Source organism: Chenopodium album, chromosome 7 (genome assembly GCF_948465745.1).
Source record: "Chenopodium album chromosome 7, dcCheAlbu1.1, whole genome shotgun sequence".
Taxonomy (NCBI): Eukaryota; Viridiplantae; Streptophyta; class Magnoliopsida; order Caryophyllales; family Amaranthaceae; genus Chenopodium; species Chenopodium album.
This window is the reverse complement of record NC_137840.1, coordinates 56,279,099-56,299,778: the sequence shown is the minus strand read 5'-3', so window position 1 is coordinate 56,299,778 and position 20,680 is coordinate 56,279,099. Positions and strand designations below refer to the sequence as shown.

The window sequence follows — 20,680 nt, the reverse complement described above, 5'->3', positions numbered from 1 at the left end:
TAAATCTATGTGTTCTTATGGTTTTTCACACTTATTTCTATTTCCGTTGTGCAGGAACTAGCTTTAGTCTACTGGTTCCCCTTTATTTTGAGAAAAAATTTATAAGTTCACAACTTCTACCGTACTCAATTCAATCTCCCTTCTTGAGTACTAGTTACGCTTTCAGCTAGGCTATGGGAAATCAAGCAATTCTTGGCCTGGATCCGATACACAACACAACCAAATGGCGATGAAAGACTACTTATCATTAGTTTTGAGTTGGGGAGACACAAATAGGTGCCTACAAGTTCCCATGCGATATGTGATTTGCGAATTTTTGATACTCTAAATTATTATACACCATTTCTAATAAAAAATGATTTTATTAAGACAATGAAATTAATTTAATCAATGTAATAGTCATTTTTTTTATGGTTTTTTCACCATATACCCTTGAGTCTTTTGTTAATATACCATATACCTATGAAAATTTTCAAATTTACCATATGACCCGGAGTTGTTACAAATTTCACCATATACTCCTTATGACAACAAGATGAGTGGAATTTGATTAATTATGCATCGAAACCAACTTAAATCTTTCCCTCCATCCCCGAAACCACTCATCTCCTTTGTCCAATCCCTGAAATCATTCCAAATCTCCAAAATCATATCCGTATAATTGATTTTGAGGATGATAAAAAGAAATTTGGGGTGGTTTTGGGAGCGGGAAAAAGAAATGTGGGTGATTTCAAAGGTAGGGGAATATTAAAGTATTTAGGGTGATTTCGAGTCATAATTAATCCTAATAATTGACAAAGTTAACAACGATTAGTCATCAAGGGTATATGGTGTATTTTTGTAAAAACTCAAGGATATATGATAAAATTTTTAAAAGTTCATAGGTATATGGTGAATAGACAAAAAACTTAGGGGTATACGGTGAAAAACAGTATATTTTTACAATATTATGAACTCAACAATGTTGTACTTGTTTAAAATACTTTTGGTTTTCTTCTTAATTTTTAAGGAATTCAAATTAATCCCTTTTGTGGACATGCACTATGAGGTAAGAAACTCATTTGATGCATAATCCTATTAAAGTAAGTTGATTAAAGTTGATTTAAGTGTCAAGTTATAGAGTTTAGAGTTAATAATTATGTGGTAAGTTTTAAAAGAGTGGCTTTGCATGTGACTAATAACTATTTATTTTGGAGTGAGCTATGTTAGTTTATTGTTATTCCTATTAGTGTGTTAAAATAAAGGTGGGTCACTTAAGGTATTGGGTCGCTTCGGATAACGAGCCAACTATCGGGTCAACTCCGAGTCGGGAACCTTTGACTTTGATCACTTCGGGTACCGGATCAAATTTGAGTTCCTCTCACATCCTTACCAATATTGTAAGTAAAAAAAAAACTCCATACTACCTCCGTTGTTTTTTTTTTTTTTTTAGTTGACACGTTTTGACTTTAGCACTATTCACATACTTCCCTTTGATCATGTTTTGTGATTTATACATAATGAAAAATATAGTCATGTGACATTTTGTTAGATTCATCACGATGTATATTTTCAAAATATCAACTTTTTATCATTTTTGGTAATAGGTAATTAAAGATATTAACGGTTGAATTTGTGCATTGGAAAACATGACTAAAGAAATGTGTCAACTAAAAAAAAAGATGAAGTACTTCCTTTATTTTTTTTTGTTGACACCATTTGACTTTTACACTATTCACACAACACGCTTTGACTCGCTTTTGTGGTTTATAGATAAAATAAAACATATTTACGGGGGATTTTGTTTGAATCGTTTTAATGTATATTTTATTAATAACCACTTTTTATGATTGTACAATGTTGATAATTAAAGATATTAATCGTTAAAAACATGCGATGACAAATGTGATAATAGAAATGTTACAACTAAACAAACGGAGGAAGTATTATTTAAAACTATGTGAAGTCAAAATATCAAGACAATCCCACTATATAATTCTAACAAACACAAGACAGCCCATCTTCTTATGTGTCTGAAAATCTGCAAAAAAGCTTAGACATCATTTGTACCCCACATTACTCAAATATTAATCTATTACATTACAAGCACTAATACCAAATTTCTTACACTAATCAAAGGAAAATGAATTGACCACCCGCAATTAATCCGTGAATTTTCACAAGTCTTTGCTTCTTTGGCGGGCTGTCTTTTTCCTCCTTGTCACATTAATCACACAAACCTCCTGCTCATTTCAAATATCCCAACACATTATTTCCCACTAATCATCCTTTTATTGGCGAAATATTATCAAGTGACGTAGACGAGATTTGATCTTAAGTACCCGATCCCGCTTATTATCATTCTAGTTTAAAGCTTCAGACATAAGGTTTTTGTTTCCTTGCTTACTTCATAAGAATACTCCAGCAGCTCCCAATTATTTGAAGATCTGCAATTAGGTGCTTGACAACACTTCCCTGTCTTATTATTTTTACTTTTTTTAATTTTTATTGTTTTGGAATTTGTAAATAATTTGTAACAGTCACTGTTCTGGGTTTATTTTTGGGTTTATGGGCTGCTTCAGTACTTCAACATTTTATTTTATTTTTAATTTTTTGAATTTTAGGAAAAATAAAGTTGATTTTTTTCTTCTACTGTGGTCCTCAGTTCTCTATTGAGTTCTTGACTTTTTGGGGTTTCTCTATTTATCATTAATCATAACCCCATTTACTCATTTCATTGATTCAAGTGTTTGGGTGATCTTTTTGGAGATTTGAAGTACATTGTTGAGATTGGGAGTGATTTGAGCTGATTTTTGACTTGTTTGAAGCAATCCCATTTGAAATTTGAAGCTGAAATTGTTCAAATTTTGAATTCTACGAGGTAAAATTCTGGGAATTTTGTCTGAATTTTGCATCTTTTCTTTCTTGTTTAGTATTCAAATGCAAGATCTGCTTTTGGGTATAGTCTTTAGTGTTCTAGATTGTTGATTTTATGTGCATTTATCCGAATTCGCAACCAAATCGAAATGAATCAAGTAGAGTATACTCGTTTCTGTTTTTTTGGATTGTTGATTTAGTTTAAAGGTTTACTTTAATACAAATATACATTTTAAGCTGGTTTTGTGGCCCAAGTGACCCACATTAGTGTAAAAGCTATGGAGTTAATTGCATTTTTCTTTTTGGTTTTATTGTTAATAAGAAAAAAAGATTGCACTTTTGGGTTGTTTAATTTTTGTTTCTTTTATTACTATGATGAGTATATTTGTGACTTTAATAGCTATGCTTGAAGACGCTCTGAAAAAGTATAGGGGCGATGTTTTGTAAAAACCGGAGATATTTTGATGAATGTTGTTAGGAAGGTATGGGGATAATTAATGAACCGCGGAAGTAGCTTGTATGAATGGTTTCTATGTGGAATTTAATCAAAGGTGTCACTCTTGAAACAATGACATATAGACATTTATTTAAAACTAAATGGATTTGGCAATTGATATATTTCTTACATTTCTTTGCTAATATATAAGATCATTACCTTGCTAATAGAAATCCAAGGAGGTTATGTTTTTGTTTAAGTGGAAACATGTAAAGTCTTAAAAGCCATTGTGTGTTTTGTTGGCAGGGTATCGATAGTTGAATCAAATGGTCTTCACAGTATAATATACGGACTGCCAAGAATGTCAAGGGTTTCGAAGTGGAAACTTGAAAAGACCAAAGTAAAAGTTGTATTTCGACTTCAGTTCCAATGTACACATGTAAGTTGTTTCTTATGAATACTCGCAATGCACACTGTTCAAGTTATCCATCTTAATTACTTAAAGCAGTTATTTTTCTCTAAGTATGCTGGGATTGGATAATTACATATAACATTAGTCCACAAGTGTACCGTTTTACTCCAAACCATTTTCCAGCTTGGATATTACTGAAGGTGGTTCCCGTGGGTGGGTGGTGGTGGTGGACATACCTGGTTATAATGATTTATTAACATTATACGTGATACTTGGACAGATTCATGATAGCTTCCAATTTCTCTTCCCTTTAGATGCATTGGTAGGAACCTCTTTAGGATAATGTTGATGTTGATATTTTTGTCCTAGCCAAAGCCCGTGAAAAGAGGATTTTAAAATTTAATCAATTAATTTCTATATGCCTGAAATGTACTTCCGTTCTTCCTAGCTGCTTATACTGATGTAGTTTGCAGAGAAAAGGTAAGACAAGGGATGGACCAAGTGCAGAATGAACATTAAGTATGATGCATAACAGGCTAACAACATAGTATCTCAGACTTATTTTTCGTAGAATAATTTGATATGAAGTTAATGTCTTTTGGACTTAGTAAGGATTGATAATTGTGGGTTAACTCCATCATTCATTAAGTTGGACAGCCGTACTATTGGAGAAATCTTCATGGTGTTATATAGCTGATAGACTTGCAATACTTCCCTATTTTGGAAGTTAAAATTAGTTTAACATACCTTCTACAGCTTCTTTTTTCATTCTTTTTTTAACTCCTCATCACGTGGGTCTCCTAGAACTCGATGCCTGCCCCCATACTGCAATGGAAATATATAAACAACAGAAAAAGCATTCTACCTCCAAAATAGATAGGCTTCATGTTATTTCCCTTTGTGCTTGTGTGTCATTGTTTTCCGATACAATATCAAATTGTTATTTCCGGTACTTGGATTACTATTTGCTTAAACTGCTTTGTTTTAGATGTGGCACCACATTTGTTGTAGAAATGGGATCTGCTCTGACAACTTCTGTTCCAACTGAAGTGATGGTTTATGCCTTTTACAGATCCCACAATCTGGATGGAATAATTTGTTTATTTCTTTAGTTCCGGCTGATTCTGGCAAGGCAACAGCAAAGACTAATAAAGCAAATGTTAGAAATGGATCTTGCAAATGGTCAGATCCTATCTATGAAACCACCAGACTTCTCCAAGACTCTAAAACTAAACAATTTGAAGAAAAAATTTATAAACTTCTTGTTGCAATGGTAATTGCTTATAATTCATGTACTTGGATTTTGTCAACATACCAGTTTATGTATATATTTCTTCTTGTTTGATGAACTATTTGATTTTCTTGCTCTCTACTCTCTGCCTGCTATCAGGGGACATCAAGGTCTAGCCTTTTTGGTGAAGCCAGCATAAATCTTTCTGAGTATGTTGATGCGTTAAAGCCCACTGCTGTTTCTCTGCCCCTCCAGGGATCTGATTCTGGAGCTATGTTACATGTAAGGATATTCTAGTGTTTTTTTTTTTGGTTAGATGTTATATCCGACAAGAAATTGAGAACATATTGCTTGACCTGAAAAAATGTACTGCACAGTAAGCATTATGATAAAGGCTTGTGATTTGTTTTGTGAACAAGAAAAGCTTTCTGTTTCTTACATGTGGGTTGTTGTTGTAAAGTGCTCCTCTTAAAGTATGAAATTTGGGTGCTTAGACTTCTGTCCAGGTTAAGTTCGGCAGTTCTAAAGTGCTCCATACTTTCTTTTATGAAAGTAAACTAACATGATGGACACCATTTTGGCGCTGGTAGGGAGGATACCAATGGGACAGCTAACTAATGACAGTAAAAGATCTAATGTGTTGAATTTTCCTTTTATTTCGGGGGTGGGGTGGACTGGTGGAGGAAGGGAACTAGGGAAGCCATGATACAAACAGTCAAAACATTTGTTGGGATTTTTCCTTCAATCTAAAGATATATTTTCATCATTTTATAGTAGGGTTCTGTTCGCAATCATTTTTAGACATTATAAGGACAAATATATCTGCATCTTAGATAACACAGTATGTGGGTGCCTCAGCAATTGTTATGGCTTAGACTTTAGATGCCACAAATCTTGATGCATCTATAGAAACATGGTTTTCACTTTTAAAAAATCATTTGGTATTGAACATAAGAAATATTGCTGACTTTCATTCAATGCCAGGTTACAGTGCAGCTTTTGACTTCAAAAACAGGCTTCAGGTACAGTGTGCAGACTCCTAGTACAAGTTAGTAATTCCACTGATTTATTTAGTAGGTCTTATATTATCATTCAACTGTCCAGGGAATTTGAACAGCAGAGGGAAGTCAGTGACAGAGGTTTGCCGTCAAACACTGATCATGATAATGGAAAACTGTCAGCACCCGGCGATGGAGTCATTTCTCGTACTGACAAGGTATGACACTTTCCTACGGAGTACGGAGTGTTTATAAAGCTGTATCTGTATTTGTGATTCCTGTTTGCTTGTGTTTTAAAACCTTTCATAGATTGCACATTACCATGAAAATTTTAAATCTCAGATGCTATAATGAGTGTTTTTTTTTTTTTTTTTTTTGGGTATTTTTTTTAATTATTAAAATTATTACTATATTGATTATCACAAATTCTTTTATGGGGCCAACCACACCATTAATTGAAAGCGTGGCCTCTTCAAATATAAGCAACTATCAAATAATGGGGTTATGACGATGATCAAATAGGGTTGCTTTGATGGATGAGGGTTTACCGCTAGGGAAATAGGTTTACTCTTATAAACAAGCGGAGTCATTCTGTTAATAGTCAAAACTAAAATTGTGGAGTTACTCGAATGATCAGATAGGGTTACCCTTTTTTTTTTTATGTTATAATGTTTATTATATTGGGTTACTCTTATTGATAAAATAAGGTTACCATTATGAATAATTGAGGTTGCTCATATGAGTAATGGTTACTCTTATTATTACTAAGGCCTATGTCCTACAAGGTACGTAGTAATACAATCAATTTGATACTTTGATACTTTGAATCCTAAGTGGAGTTCCAACCTAAGAAGTAAGAACTATTGGCATAAAATAATGTGGTGTCAAGGTATAAGTGCATTTATCTTTCTTTTGTCACAACTGTCCGGCAAATGCACACAAGTATAATCGAATAATAGAATAGGTAAGAAGGTTTATCTCGTGAAGATCGGATGGTCATATTAGAATTTGCTCTGTAACAATAGGGTAGCTGAGTAGTAATGGGTCTTGGCTAAATTTCAAAAGCTCTGAACCCTGAGTTTAAACTTCTTGGACTCCTTAGTCTGGGTTGCTTCAAGTGCTCAACAACTAGTTTGTAAGATTGTTGTTGCATATTTTGGGCAGGGCATCATTAATTAAATTAAAAGAACTTAATTGGCAAAACTTTATATAAGTTTAGTAAAATAATACTTCCTCCATTTTTTAATAGTTGCAACACACACTTTTTCACGGTATTTAAGAAATGTGGGGTTCACATGATATAATACACTTTAAAATGAGGTGAGTGGTTGTTAGGAGTGTAATTTAGTAGGGCAATTTAGTAGGGCATGTACTTTAAATAAGGGAAATAATACATCTTTTCCCTAAAATAACTTTCCATTTATAGTGTGTTGCAAGTATTGTGACATTTCCATTTTAGGGAAGTGTTGCAAGTATTAAAAAACGGAGGAAGTATAAATTTTTAACATGTGAGTAAATAAATAAAACTTGCAAACAATAGCACAATACCTCTGATAAATTTTGAAACAATATGAAATGGGCTGGGCAACCCGAACAAGGAGGAGGAGAGTTTGGTCCACAAACAAGGCTTTGGAGCTTCCATACTAAAACCAATTGGCAATAGTAGGAGTAACTCCTCTACCTTATAAAGTGGAACCACCTCTCCTCTTTCTCCAATGTGGGACACTCACAAATGGGCTACAATGGGTTTCAACACTCCCTCTCACTTGTAAGTGTTCTTAGAACTTAGAGCACATCAAAAGGTATAATATAAATCCTCATTGGAAATGAACATCCAATAGAGGCCCCTTAACCAGTGGCTTGACAAATACCCAGTTATAAACGACCCAACAAACCTGGGCTCTGATACCATAATAAATTTTGAAACAATATGAAATGGGCTGGGCAACCCGAACAAGGAGGAGGAGAGTTTGGTCCACAAACAAGGCTTTGGAGCTTCCATACTAAAACCAATTGGCAATAGTAGGCGTAACTCCTCTACCTTATAAAGTGGAACCACCTCTCCTCTTTCTCCAATGTGGGACACTCACAAATGGGCTACAATGGGTTTCAACAACCTCCATTCCCAAAAGTTCTTAGCCATACAATATGTCAGATGTTCTCTGGCTATGCTTGGTTGTTCTTTTAGTTTCTTTCAGCAAAGATCACAAAAGAGAATGCATAGCAGATATCTCTGATGAAACAGCAGGTTAAATGAAGTCTGTGCCATTAACCGGAAAACTCTCACGTGTCACACTGCGACAATGTCCTGCTCCAGTGTAAAATATGTGTACTAAGTGTGTTTTTTTTTTTTTTTGTATAAGAATCTCTAATATTCTTTTCTTTTTCCTTTTTTTTTTTTTTTTTTTTTTTTTTTTTTTTTTTTTTTTTTGTTCTTATGTCTAGAATTAATTCTTCTGTCTTGAAAACATTTAACAAGGACCAAAGCCTAGCTTAAATCTGTTATCTTTCTGTAAGATTGTGTAACATTATAAAACTTCTAATGATATTATTATTATTAGGTGAGCCCAAGAGTTAAATTCAAGTTAGAATCTAAGGAGCTACCATCACTTGAAGAAGAATCAGGCGTCAGTGAAGAGTATGCAGACTCCGCTGCTGGCTTTGATGGATCATCCAACACTTCTGGAAGTTTGTGTACAGAAAAGAATGAAGTCTCTAGCACTCGTGAAATTGAGAGTGTCAAGAGAACATTCTCTGGTGATCGTGAGGGGGTCCCTTCTCCTCAGAGCTCTGAAAAGGAGAAAGGGGCATCTGATCATCGCTTTTTGGTGCATGGTACCAGTGATTGGGTCCACCAATGGGGTGCTGAAAACTTAACCGATGGTGAAATTGCAATTGCATATGAAGAAAACAATAGACTTAGAGGAGCCTTGGAAGCCGCCAATATGACTATTAATGATCTAAAACGGGAGATAAGCTCCCTGCAAAGTTATGCTGATGATATAGGTGTTGAAGCACAAAGCTTGACAAAAAAATTAGCCATTGAAATTTCCGCAGATCAGGAACTGGTGAAAGAGGTCTCTTTGCTCAAATCAGAGTGTTCTAGGTTTAAAGATGATCTTCAATGGCTAAAGAATTTGAAAATGAATCCTCCAATTCCAAGGAGGACAGCAGTAGATGCAGATCCATATAACTTAATGCAAGACACGAATTTGAGATGGATGAAGGGCATTTCAGCTGTGGAGGATAAGATAAGAGATGTTCAGGAGAAGGCGCGTCTTGGATTCAATGGGAATGATTCAACTTTGCAGCACACAGATCTAGAGGCATTGCTCAGTATTGTGCAAGATCTCAAACATGGAGCTGAGGGTTCTAGCAATCAGCTTGATGGATTTTCGGTTGGAAAAGCAATGACAACCATTGGCGTAATGAGTTCACCTAAAACTGATCATGTCATGTCAGATACTGGTCTAGGTGTTGAGTTGTGCCATCCTGAAGGTGTACTTTTGCCAGGGCTGCTGCCTACTGGAACTGGTTCAGTAGATGCTACAAATGCAATGCAAGGAGAAATTTTTAAACTTCTGAGGGAGTTAGATGAGTCTAAAGCTGAACGAGAGTGCCTTCTAAGAAAGATGGATCAGATGGAATGCTATTATGAAGCACTTATTCAAGAGCTAGAGGAAAACCAGAAGCAGATTCTTGGTGAATTGCAGAATCTAAGAAATGAACATTCTTCATGCCTATACACTGTTTCATCCACTAAGGCTCAGATGGAGGCAATGCATCAACAGATGAACAATGAGCTGTTACAACTTGCTGAGGAGAGATGTAACTTGGATCTCCATAATAAAGAGCTGGAGAAAAGAGCTCATTCATCAGAAGCGGCACTAAGAAGGGCAAGATTAAATTATTCAATTGCTGTGAATAAGTTACAAAAGGACCTTGAAGTTCTTTCTCTGCAGGTACATTCTATGTATGAGACAAATGAAAGCCTCATACGTAAAGCTTTTTCAGAATCTCCACAATCATTGCTTCTGGAGTGTCAAGATGCTGTGCCAAATGATCTTACAAGAGGCTGTGACTCTGAAAATTTTATGATCTCCCAGAGTCATAGTAAAATTGTCAATAATCAACTTCTGGGAAGTGATAGGATCTTGGAGGAGTTGAAGAGGTCCCTAGCATCGCAGGAAGAGCTGTATGGGAAGATACAGGAAGAACTTTTTGAAATGCATCTAGTAAATGTATATCTTGACGTGTTCTCAGTTACGCTACATGAAGCTTTAGCAGAAGCAGATTTGGGGAGGAGATTTGCAGAGACAGAGATGTATGGATTAGCAAAGCAGTTGGAACTCTCATCCAGGGCCAATGAATCACTTAAAGTTCAATTGCAGAATATGACAGGTGAGGTATGTAATTTGAGTGAGGAAAAAAATCTTTGTATTTCAAGGTGCAATGACCTTGCTTTGGAGAATGATAGATTGGAAGCAGATCTGAAAACCATTTCCAACGAAAAGCTTGTTCTTGATGAGAAAATTGGTGAGTTAGGGATTTTGTTGACTGACTACCGAAGTTATAAAAGCAATTATGAAGAATGTAATGTTGAGAAGGAAAAGCTGGCATATTCACTAGAGCAAGCTACTGCAGAGAAGGGAAATCTTTCAGATGAAATATTATTATTGCAAGAAGAACTGATGAGCATGAAGAGCAAAGTTAGCACAAATGAGCATTTGCAGAGTATAGTCGACTACCTTCGTCAAAGACTGAATTTGTTGGCTTCTGGCAATGAACGGCTTGATGGTTTGGTATCCTGCCGTGACATAGATGATAAGAATTCAGAGTTTGAAGAATTTGTGTGTATAATATTCCAGTTGGAAGAAGGCCAGCGGAAGCTCCATGATAAAATTCTCCTACTCACAAAAGAGAAGGAAGACTTGCTGAATGAGTGTGATACTGCTAAATTCTCCTTAGCCAGTGCAACGTCTGAAGTTGAAATTGTGAAGAAGAAGTTTGAGTGTGATATAGCAGACATGGCTAACAAATTAAATGCATCGAGCACTCTCATGGAAAAGCTTCAAACAGATCTTGAGGTTGTTGGTGACAAGCTCAAGCTTAGCTCAGAGGCTGAGGAAAAGTATTCATTGATGACTCAGGATCTTCTGTCTGATTTTGCAAAACTGGAAGATGCTGTGCAAGAACTTACTTCCAAAAATAGGGATCTTACTGCAGAGATACTGGATTTAGGAAGTGTTACTGATGAGCAAGAGGGTGATAAATTGGTTATAGATAGGTTGTCACAAGAAAATATACACTTAACTGAATTGCTACATAATAAGACTGATGAATTAGGCATTCTTACGTTGGAGCTTAATAATTTGAAAGGAACTGTGGAAATATTGCAGGATGAGATCTCTCTTCAAAAGGGCTTCAGAAATCAACTAGAGGCAGATGTTTTGAATTTGAATACTCAGCTGAAGGAGAGAGATGATATGTTGTCCCACCTTGATCAGCAGAAATCTGAAGTTAGCCAACTGAAGCGGCATCTATCAGACATGGAGTTAGAAAAATCAAGTCTCTACCATCAATTCTCCAATATGGAAGAGCACCTAAAGAAGGCAGCAGCGGGATCCTCTGCTGATTTAGAAATTCAATTACTGGATATGCATGCCCTTGTAATTGCTTCTGATATTACATGTACCATTGTTAAGGAGCAGTATAAATACCATGTTGAAGCACTCTTACAGCAGCTGAAGTACTCAAATCAGCTTCTTTTAGAGGTTAACAAGCAAAATCTTGATCTCACTTCCAAGCTTAACAATTGCCTTGCTAGCAAAGAAACATTTGCTGAAGAAAATACTAGATTGTTGTCAGTCCCTGAAAATTTTAGATCCGAGTCAGAATCTTATGTTTTCTTGAACAAAGATCTTGAGAATACCAACACTGTTACATTGGCTGAACTTGAAGAGTACAAGAAGAAGAGTGATCATTTAGAGACAAGGTATGAAGATGCTAAATTAGAGCACAAGTTTGACGTTGAAGAGCTTAAATCCTTGCTTGGAAGTTCTCAAATAGAGAATGACAGTTTGAAAATTTCAAAGGAAGAGCTTGAGATCAGGTTTCTGGTGATGAAAGCATTAGTGGAGGAGATGAGTGCTAATTGCAAATTTCATGAAGAATATAGGGAAGAGCTGACTGTACTGCAGAAACAGTGCTCTGATCTTACCCGTAAGCTTTCTGAGCAAATTTTGAAGACAGAGGAGTTCAAGAACTTGTCCATTCATCTTAAGGAGCTTAAAGACAAAGCTGAAGCAGGGCATCTTCAAGCACGGGAAAAGAAAGACGCTGAAGGACCTTCTGCTTCTATGCAAGAATCCTTGAGAATAGCATTCATTAAGGAGCAGTATGAAACTAAGATACAAGAAGTGCGACATCAATTGTCTATTTCGAAGAAGCATGGTGAAGAGATGCTCTGGAAATTACAGGATGCTCTTGATGAGCTCGAGAATAGGAAGAAATGTGAAGCGTCTCAATTAAAAAGAAATGAAGAGCTACTATTGAAGATTACCGAGTTAGAGGATGAGCTACAATCAGTGCTCTCGGATAATCGGGAAAGGTTTATGGAATATGAACAGCTAAAGGCAGAGTTAGACTGCTCAGTCATGAGTCTAGACTGCTGCATGGAAGAAAAAAAGCAACTTATGTCATCTTTACAGGAATCCAATGACGAAAAAACTAGACTTGCTGACGAAATTGAATTGTTGAGAGAACAGATAGAGAATCTCAAAGCATTCATGATAAGTACCAAAACCAATGAGGATGGATGTAACACTCTGCAAAAGGGTTCAAATTTTGAGAAAATAGTAGACGATTCCTCTGATTATCAGGCTAACTACTTATCTCACAATATGTCACTGAACATTGAAAGGGGAGACAGGAAATGTATGAATCTGCCAGCAGAACAGGTAATTGTCTTAATGTTCGCTCAAAGTATATAAGTAATAGGTTGACGAGTCACAATTTTGCTAACTTTTCTTCCATCCTGATAGTGTATCCAAATGCTTTTTTGAGGTCAAAGTTAATCAATTTTGCTATGTGTGATTTTTATAGATGTGTTTCAATGTATATTTTCAAACACATACTTCCTCCTTTCCTCCCCTTCTAGGTGATACATTTCTAAATCTACACTATTCACATACCATACACTCTTTTTGGTGATTTTTTTCATAAGGGAAAAACATAATCATTAAATCTGACGTAATGCTTTCTAAAACCAATTTTGCTATGATTTTTACTTACTGATAACTAGAGATATGGATTGAAGAAGTGTACCCATATGCTTCTTTGAGGTCAAAGTTCATCAATCTTGCTATGTGTGATCTTGTTAGATATGTTTCAATGTGTATTTTCTAATACATACTTCTTCCAGTTTTTCCCTCCTTATAGGTGAAACATTTCTAAATCTACACCATTCACACACCATACAATCTCTATATTTGGTGATTTTTTCATAAAGGAATAACATTATCATTAAATCTGTTAATATCATGCTTTACAAACATCAATTTTGCTATGAACTACTACTAATAACTAGGGATATGTATTAGCAAGTGTGAAACAAAGTGATTCATCATTACTTTACCATGTAACTAAAGATATTTATGATCAAAGGTGTCTTGGAGAATATGAAAAGCAAATGGGTACACTATTATGGTCTTATGGGACGATGGAGTATATTCTTAGTCTGGTTACTCCTTTTCTTTTTAAAGTGTAGAACTATGAGTATGAAATTACTGATGTATTAATAATTAGATGATCTGCCGCAAGTTAGGTGTTTTATTTACGTTGATATCTGACATTAATCTCAAACTTGTCTACTATTGCTATACGACTTCGTCATGCTTGCTGACTAGCAGTTATTGGGGTTATGTTATGTGACTTCCAATGTCACTGCAAAGTGCAAACATGGGTCAGATGATTGTAGTATGAATATGAATCTTGCTTATGTCAACTATAGCTACTCTGCAAGTCTGCATTCCATGCAAATTTATTTTCCTCCATTGATAATATTATTTAGTATGAATATGAAATAATAATTATTGAGTGCAAGAGCAGAATCACCTGGAGTATCTGATGTAAATTTCCAGCATAGAAGGCTATGACAGATCTGATGAAATATCGAATTTTATAGCATAGATTAATAATAATCTATGCTAAATTACTGATTTCATGGATAGAAGGCTATGATATAGATGATGAAGTTCCTGTGTTCCTCCCATACTTATTATTGAGTTGAGATAAGTGATTGAGAGTGGGCACCGATTTTTATCTATTCCTTTATTTTATCATTCATCTGTCTTACTTTGCACCAGCACATTCAGGGAAATTTGCAGAAAACTTCTATTACCTCCATTTTCGGAGTTCACTTAGTATAAGCTGTAGCAATGGAAACTAAGGAGAACACAATAGTGGGGCCTCTCATGTGGGTACTGAAAACTTTTAGAAGGAGAAGGAGAACAAAGAGTAAGGGTTTCTATATTATGTAGTAGGATTCCACAAGGTGGAATTAAGGCTTTGAAGATTGATTGATTGACTCCACAAGGTGGGATGTGGGTAGGAGATAAAATATGAGAAAGGTTTCCAATTTTCTATTGAGGCAATTAGGTAAAAGTGTGTAGAACTCAATGAAACTGGTGAAAATAGAAATTGGGTAGAACTTAGAAAAATGGAGGTTGTATTATATACCCTTGTGATAGACCACTATAAAGCTATACTTGTTCCAAAATTCTCTTCTCAGTATTTCTTATAAGAAATTAATGTAGCTTTGTTGTTGTTGTTGCTGTTATTGTTGTTGTTGCTGTTATTGTTGTGTTGGCATTCGATATGTGTTGATGTGGTGACACACCTCCTAGTTGAGGTGTCTGTGCAAATTAGGTCCTAGGTTGGTGCCTGCAACTAAAAAGTTCACATTGACCTCCTCATCATCTCTTCAAGCTTTCTCCATATTGTTCCAATTTGTCTAGACTACTGTTTAGTTTGATCTGTTTCATATGGACTGTTAATTCTTCATTTTCACTCTATTCAGCTGATGCACAGTTCCCTGAACCATTTATTATTGATCCAATTAAACTTTTCCTAATATGCATGATGTTTATCAACTCGATTGGTCATGGTGATATGGAGGGAATAATATTACTACCTCCGTTTTATATTATTTGCAGCGATTTGACATAAAGTAGAGAGGAAAAATGTCTGATCGTTGCAAATAATATGAAACGGAGGTAGTATTATCTTTTCCTTCTTGGGATGTATATCAATTTGTTAGAGCTTTTGTTTTGCATGAAATATGCTGACCAGTATCAACTTAGGTCTACATTGTATTTGAGATTAATGCACAATATTCTTTATGGTAAACACAATTAATTACATGTTCTGTTTTCTGATATAGAGGTAAACCAATTTTACCATATATGCAGGATGCCTTGGTAACCAAATCCTCAGAAGGTCTTTCAGGGGTAATAAAGGATCAAGATGATATTAATCTTCACGATGATCAGCTTAAAGCACAAAATTTAATGTCAAGCATGGACCGTCTACAGAAAGAGGTATACACACTTTGCTATGAATAACATGAAAGCAAAAAATTTGCAGATAATGATCTTAGTCTTTTCTCTTTGTGAGAGTTGCATTTTATATCCTATTCAAACTAGAAAGCATATAGCATTTTTATTTTCCCTGTACCATTTAATCATGTATTCTCACTTCATCCTTTGGAAGCTCTGTCACACCTTACTGACTTATATGTTATTCGCTTGTAGTTAGAAAGGATGAGAAGCGAAAATACACTTCTAGAGGATGAAAAATCGGTTGAACAATATCATGAAGGATTACGCAGTGAGCAAATGCATCTGGAGAAGGTAAGACCGTAAGAGTTGAGTTTAATCTGCAAGTGATGGGCTTGATCTGGTTCTTAGCTCGTCTATTTGTAATGTTTCACCACAGGTAACTAAGGAACTTAGTGATATGTCTTCCCTGTATAATGATTCTTCAAGAAGTGGGAACTCAGTGGAGCGAGTACTTGCTTTGGAGCTGGAACTTGCTGAAGCCTTGCAGGCCAAGAAAAAGTCAACCATTCAATTTCAGAGGTGAATATACTTCAGCTCATAATTCAAGATTCACACCTAGTTTTTAGCTTTCATTACAGTTGAGTCAGGATTCAATCTTAATTTTGAGCTTGTGTTAAATAAAATTCAGTTCTTTCAACATTACAACCATGAGAAATTCCTACTAGCCACATGCTCAAAGTGCCCCCAGTTAACACTTGAGGCAGTGAGGATTTGACCTTTGTGTTGAGCTCGTGTTAATTAATCAAAACTTCTTTATCCATGAAAAAGTCTTACTCGCCACTTAACTAAATCTCGGTTGTGTTGTGGCTCCAAGTTCTGGATTTTGTCTTAGATTGTCATGCTGTTTTAGCTGTTCTTGCCCCCAGTAGGCAAGAATGCTCCACACATTCTGACTATTTAAATATTTGCCTGACAGTGGGCATTCCATTTGTTATTTTGCCTCTTTCAGTACTTAGAAAACATACTGTTAGTGTTGCATGGACATATTTTTGGTGATAGATTTTTTTTAACCCTTTCTATTTTGTTGTGGTTATTAAATGCAACTGAAATTTACTGTACTCTTTGTTTGTTTTTGGCCTAGTTCTTTCTTGAAATTACACAGTGATGAAGCTGCAGTATTCCATAGCTTCAGAGACATAAATGAGTTGATTAAAGACTTGCTGGAGATGAAGGACCGATACAGTGCCATGGAGGCAGAACTCAAAGATATGCATGAGCGATACTCTCAACTAAGCCTGGATTTTGCTGAGGTTGAAGGAGAGCGACAAAAGCTTACAATGACGCTAAAAAACGTTCGTTCACCAAAAAAACTCTTAAATCGGCTTCAATCATCCACCTATGAGGATCCATCTTCATGATCCTTCAGAGTTTTCTTACTGCTAGTTTGTTTATCAATTTTGATTATTTGAACATCAGCAGTTGCATATTTCAAGGTTTGAAAATGGATGACGAATGAATTTATCCATAGGGTAAGTACACTCGTGCTTGTGTAAATAACGAGCATTGTATAATTTCTTGTTATAGGTTAGATTTCTATGCTCAATTGTTCTTTGGGCTGTTGCATAGGTAAAATCCGGGACTTTTCACCGGTATTTATGTATCAATATGTATGTATAGCAAGTAAATTACAGCACCTCAGTGTTATAACATAAATTTTGTCTGGAACACTTGTAATTTAACTCGAATTCTAGCAAATTTTTCCTCATTTATATAGCTCACAATGACCCAATTTCCACCAGCTATATAATCATAGATGGGAGCTTATTTTGCATATAATTTAGCTATAAGATTAAAAGCCCAACACATCATTATAACAAAACTATATTAATTCAAAGTACATATTTTTATTAACCAAAATAGTATAAAATTTAGTTAACTGTTGCATTTGAGTCTGAATCTCAAGCTTTAGAAGGTAAGATCAAGCATTTTACCAATCGACCATTCTGTCTATAAGTCTTGAAACAACAAGACGCCTGAATATCAATGCTCTCACCCTCTATGATTAATCTACCATCGATACACTTTCTATGAAATCGAGTTACCATTCCATCTTGCATGTATGTAAGAGGAGGCAACGATGGTACTCGAGGCTTGTATCGTTTAGTAACACTTTTACTTGTCTTATGAGATGCCCTTTTGCAATTTATCATATCATCTATTGACATGGAATGAAAACCACTCTCGTTGCCAATTATATCGTGATCTACTAAGGCCAACGACGATGGTGAAGTATCTAGTGATATCGACGATGATGATAGGCAAAATGGTAATGAGTCTACTACTGGCGATGGTGGTGGTGGTGGTTGTGGCCGTGACAATAATGATGAAGTTATATTTATCTTGTCGACGAGTATCTTAGAATTAGAATTAGAACCCTTTAATTCTTTATCTTGGTGATTAAGTATTGATTTAAGACCAATATTGTGAATGTCTTTATCAATATATGAATCAAACCTCGGATTTGCATAGATGATTAGGGTTAAAAGCCTAAATTTAAATAACAAGTGCTTAATCCAAATGTTTGAGAGTAGCATACCAATATTAAACCGGTTGTTGCTAGGCATGAGTACGTACTTCAATTGTTTATGATAGAGCAATTAATTTTACCTACACAAGAAGAGAAGCATAAATTATTTTAATACTGTATGTAATTGAATAAATTACGTAAGAATAAAAACAATTTTATTAAAAACGCTTCAACTTTGTAGTATGTACTCTTTTGCTAACTATGTACAAGACATGACGGAACTAGAAATATTTTATTAGGGAAACAAACTATGTAGTAATACCTCACGCATAAAATAATATGAAATATATTGAAATGTCAAATAAGAATGATACAAGAAAAGTGAAATGGTCATGAGGCCTAAAAAACTCAATTTATACCCAAACCAACTCAAGTATAATAAAACCAACATAATCTCATCATTCTCATACCAACATTTAATAGATAACCAAAACCAAGGGGAGGCTAAGGCCCACCCCTGCCCTCCTAGACCCTTGGTTCCGCCCACATGGATAACTTGGTTCCGTCCTTGGTTTGTGAGAATTGAAAAGTTTTTTATTCCATCAAAATTTTGACAAAATAATTGTATCAGAGTGAAGGGTGTAATCATAAATAATTTATCTTGTCAGAATTTTTAAAAGGGTTTGGATTACTTTGGAATACTATTTGCTCAGATTCAGATTATGAAGTTATTATAAAAAATTTCTTCTTAACAAAATTATAAAGCCGACAACAAATCCATTTATAAAGTTGTACGAGACAACCAACAGATAATGTGTTGAATTGTTATATATATGTATTTGGATTGTTAGCATTCATTGATTAATTTTTGTTTGAATTTGTTTTCTGTCATTAATTGTCAATTATTGATGTCATACGGCTTTAATTAATGAAACTTGGTGTTTTTGGGAACTTTTTCATAAATAGATACAAATATTGCAATTTATGTTCATCCTTTTGACTAAGGGTTTGTTCACATTTACTAAACTGAGCTGAACTAAACTGTATTATTGAACTGATTGGAGCTGAACTGAATTGAACTGAACTGATTGAAGTTGAACTGAAATGGACTGAACTAAGCTGAAATGAATATTTTATGAGAGAGGGAAATTAGGAGCTGAACTGAACTGATTGGAGCTGAACCGAACCAAACTGAACTAGATTGGAGCTGAACTGAACTGAAATTAAGTAAATGTGAACAGGCCCTAAGACTAATAATAAACTAACCTTCAATTTTTGTAACAATTAGGATCTATCTAGCTATTTTTGAATTCTATCTACTCAATTAGACTCGCATCTTGTACAGGCTCAATTGCAAATTGGTTAGTTCTTTGTTCTAATTGACACTTGTATCTCATTAGATTTTGACAATAAAAAAGTGCAAAAAATATATTGAAATGTAGAAATTAGTCCTTATTTTTCTATGTAAGAGATTATGCTGCTAATTTAGCTTTTGTTATGAGATTTATGTTACAAACTCTTTTCTTAGGGAAAAGAAAACCCTTATTTGATTCAATTTTATGTATTTATTGATTTAGATTTCATTTATAGATGTCATATGCGTTATTGTTAATGAATTGATTTTATTAAAAAAAAGAAAGAAACAAAAACTCTTTTTTTAGGGTTTTAAATTTCAAGGTTTATGCAAAATTATTGAATGCCAGTTCATAGATTAGTGTAAAACAAATTTTTGTAAATATTGGAGAGTGGTGAAAAAAATAAATTAGAGCGAAAACATAAAATGTTGTGTCCAAGATAATTTATCCACTCCCTTGTTGACTAAATTAATGTGGGTAGTGTGTCATACTCTTTTCTACTACCTCCATCTATCCCTAAATTAGTGGTCTATTTCTAATATTTTTACTCACATAATAAAGAGAAATAGGCCACTATTTAGGGACGCCTCGAGTACTAAGAGCAACTCCGATGGTTGTAGTTATGGAATTGCTTGCAATATTAAATAATCCATAGCTACTAGCTTAACCATTAGAGGTTGGAAAAAATACTTGCTAAAATAAAAACAAATTACTGGGTAGAATAAATAAAATGAAATTTATCAATGTACGTAAATTAAGGATATGTGGTCCATTTAAATAATAAACTATTAGCTAGCCATTAGAGTTTAAATGACAATTAGCTTAGAAACTTATGTGGCTGACAATTAGTTTGCCATTGGAGTTACTCTAAAATAGTGGGCATTAATTACAAAAGTTTTTCAATAAATGTGATAGAATTAAGGTTACTTTAATTTTCTTAACAAAGTATACATATCAATAATTTCATTAATTTCTTATAAAATTAATGACTTAAAATTAAGGAAAATGTTATACACAACCTTTGGGCTACATAAGCATTAAATTTACACTTGAAAATTGTAAAAAGTTAAGAAATCATAAAAATATAAACACTAATTACACTGATTTACGCGTGTTTTTGTCATGAATTCCTAATTTTATACAATTTTTAAGTGTGTATTTAATGCTTATATATAGCCCTTAGGGCTACATATAGCATTACCCCAAAATTAAAACATAACAAAATCGTTTTTTTTTAAAAAAAAAAATTATACTCTCTTTTTTTTTTCATCATTGAAAGAATTGAGACGAAATCATAAAATGAAG

General features: G+C 34.5%; 1 protein-coding gene across 2 annotated transcripts; it reads left to right on the top strand.

Moving 5' to 3' along the window:
• The first annotated feature begins 1,929 nt into the window (after positions 1-1,929).
• LOC145639082 (uncharacterized) lies at positions 1,930-17,218 on the top strand. 2 transcript variants are annotated; one of them, XM_081690223.1, is made up of 12 exons: positions 1,930-2,436; positions 2,727-2,860; positions 3,599-3,731; positions 4,777-4,977; positions 5,095-5,217; positions 5,920-5,957; positions 6,040-6,151; positions 8,495-12,892; positions 15,404-15,532; positions 15,746-15,844; positions 15,930-16,072; positions 16,635-17,218. In XM_081690223.1, the coding sequence occupies exons 3-12, from the start codon at positions 3,654-3,656 to the stop codon at positions 16,909-16,911; spliced, it is 5,598 nt and encodes a 1,865-aa protein (XP_081546349.1). In that variant the 5' UTR covers positions 1,930-2,436; positions 2,727-2,860; positions 3,599-3,653; the 3' UTR covers positions 16,912-17,218. The 2 variants fall into 2 exon arrangements, with proteins under 2 accessions (XP_081546349.1, XP_081546348.1); XM_081690222.1 differs by having other exon boundaries at positions 1,930-2,860.
• The last annotated feature ends 3,462 nt before the right edge of the window (positions 17,219-20,680 follow it).

Coding starts and splice junctions, on each gene's coding strand:
- LOC145639082 (XM_081690223.1), top strand. CDS start 3,654: ATGTCAAGGGTTTCGAAGTGGAAACTTGAAAAGACCAAAGTAAAAGTT. Junction 5,218..5,919: donor ATTCTGGAGCTATGTTACAT/GTAAGGATATTC, acceptor ATTCAATGCCAG/GTTACAGTGCAGCTTTTGAC. Junction 12,893..15,403: donor TGAATCTGCCAGCAGAACAG/GTAATTGTCTTA, acceptor CCATATATGCAG/GATGCCTTGGTAACCAAATC.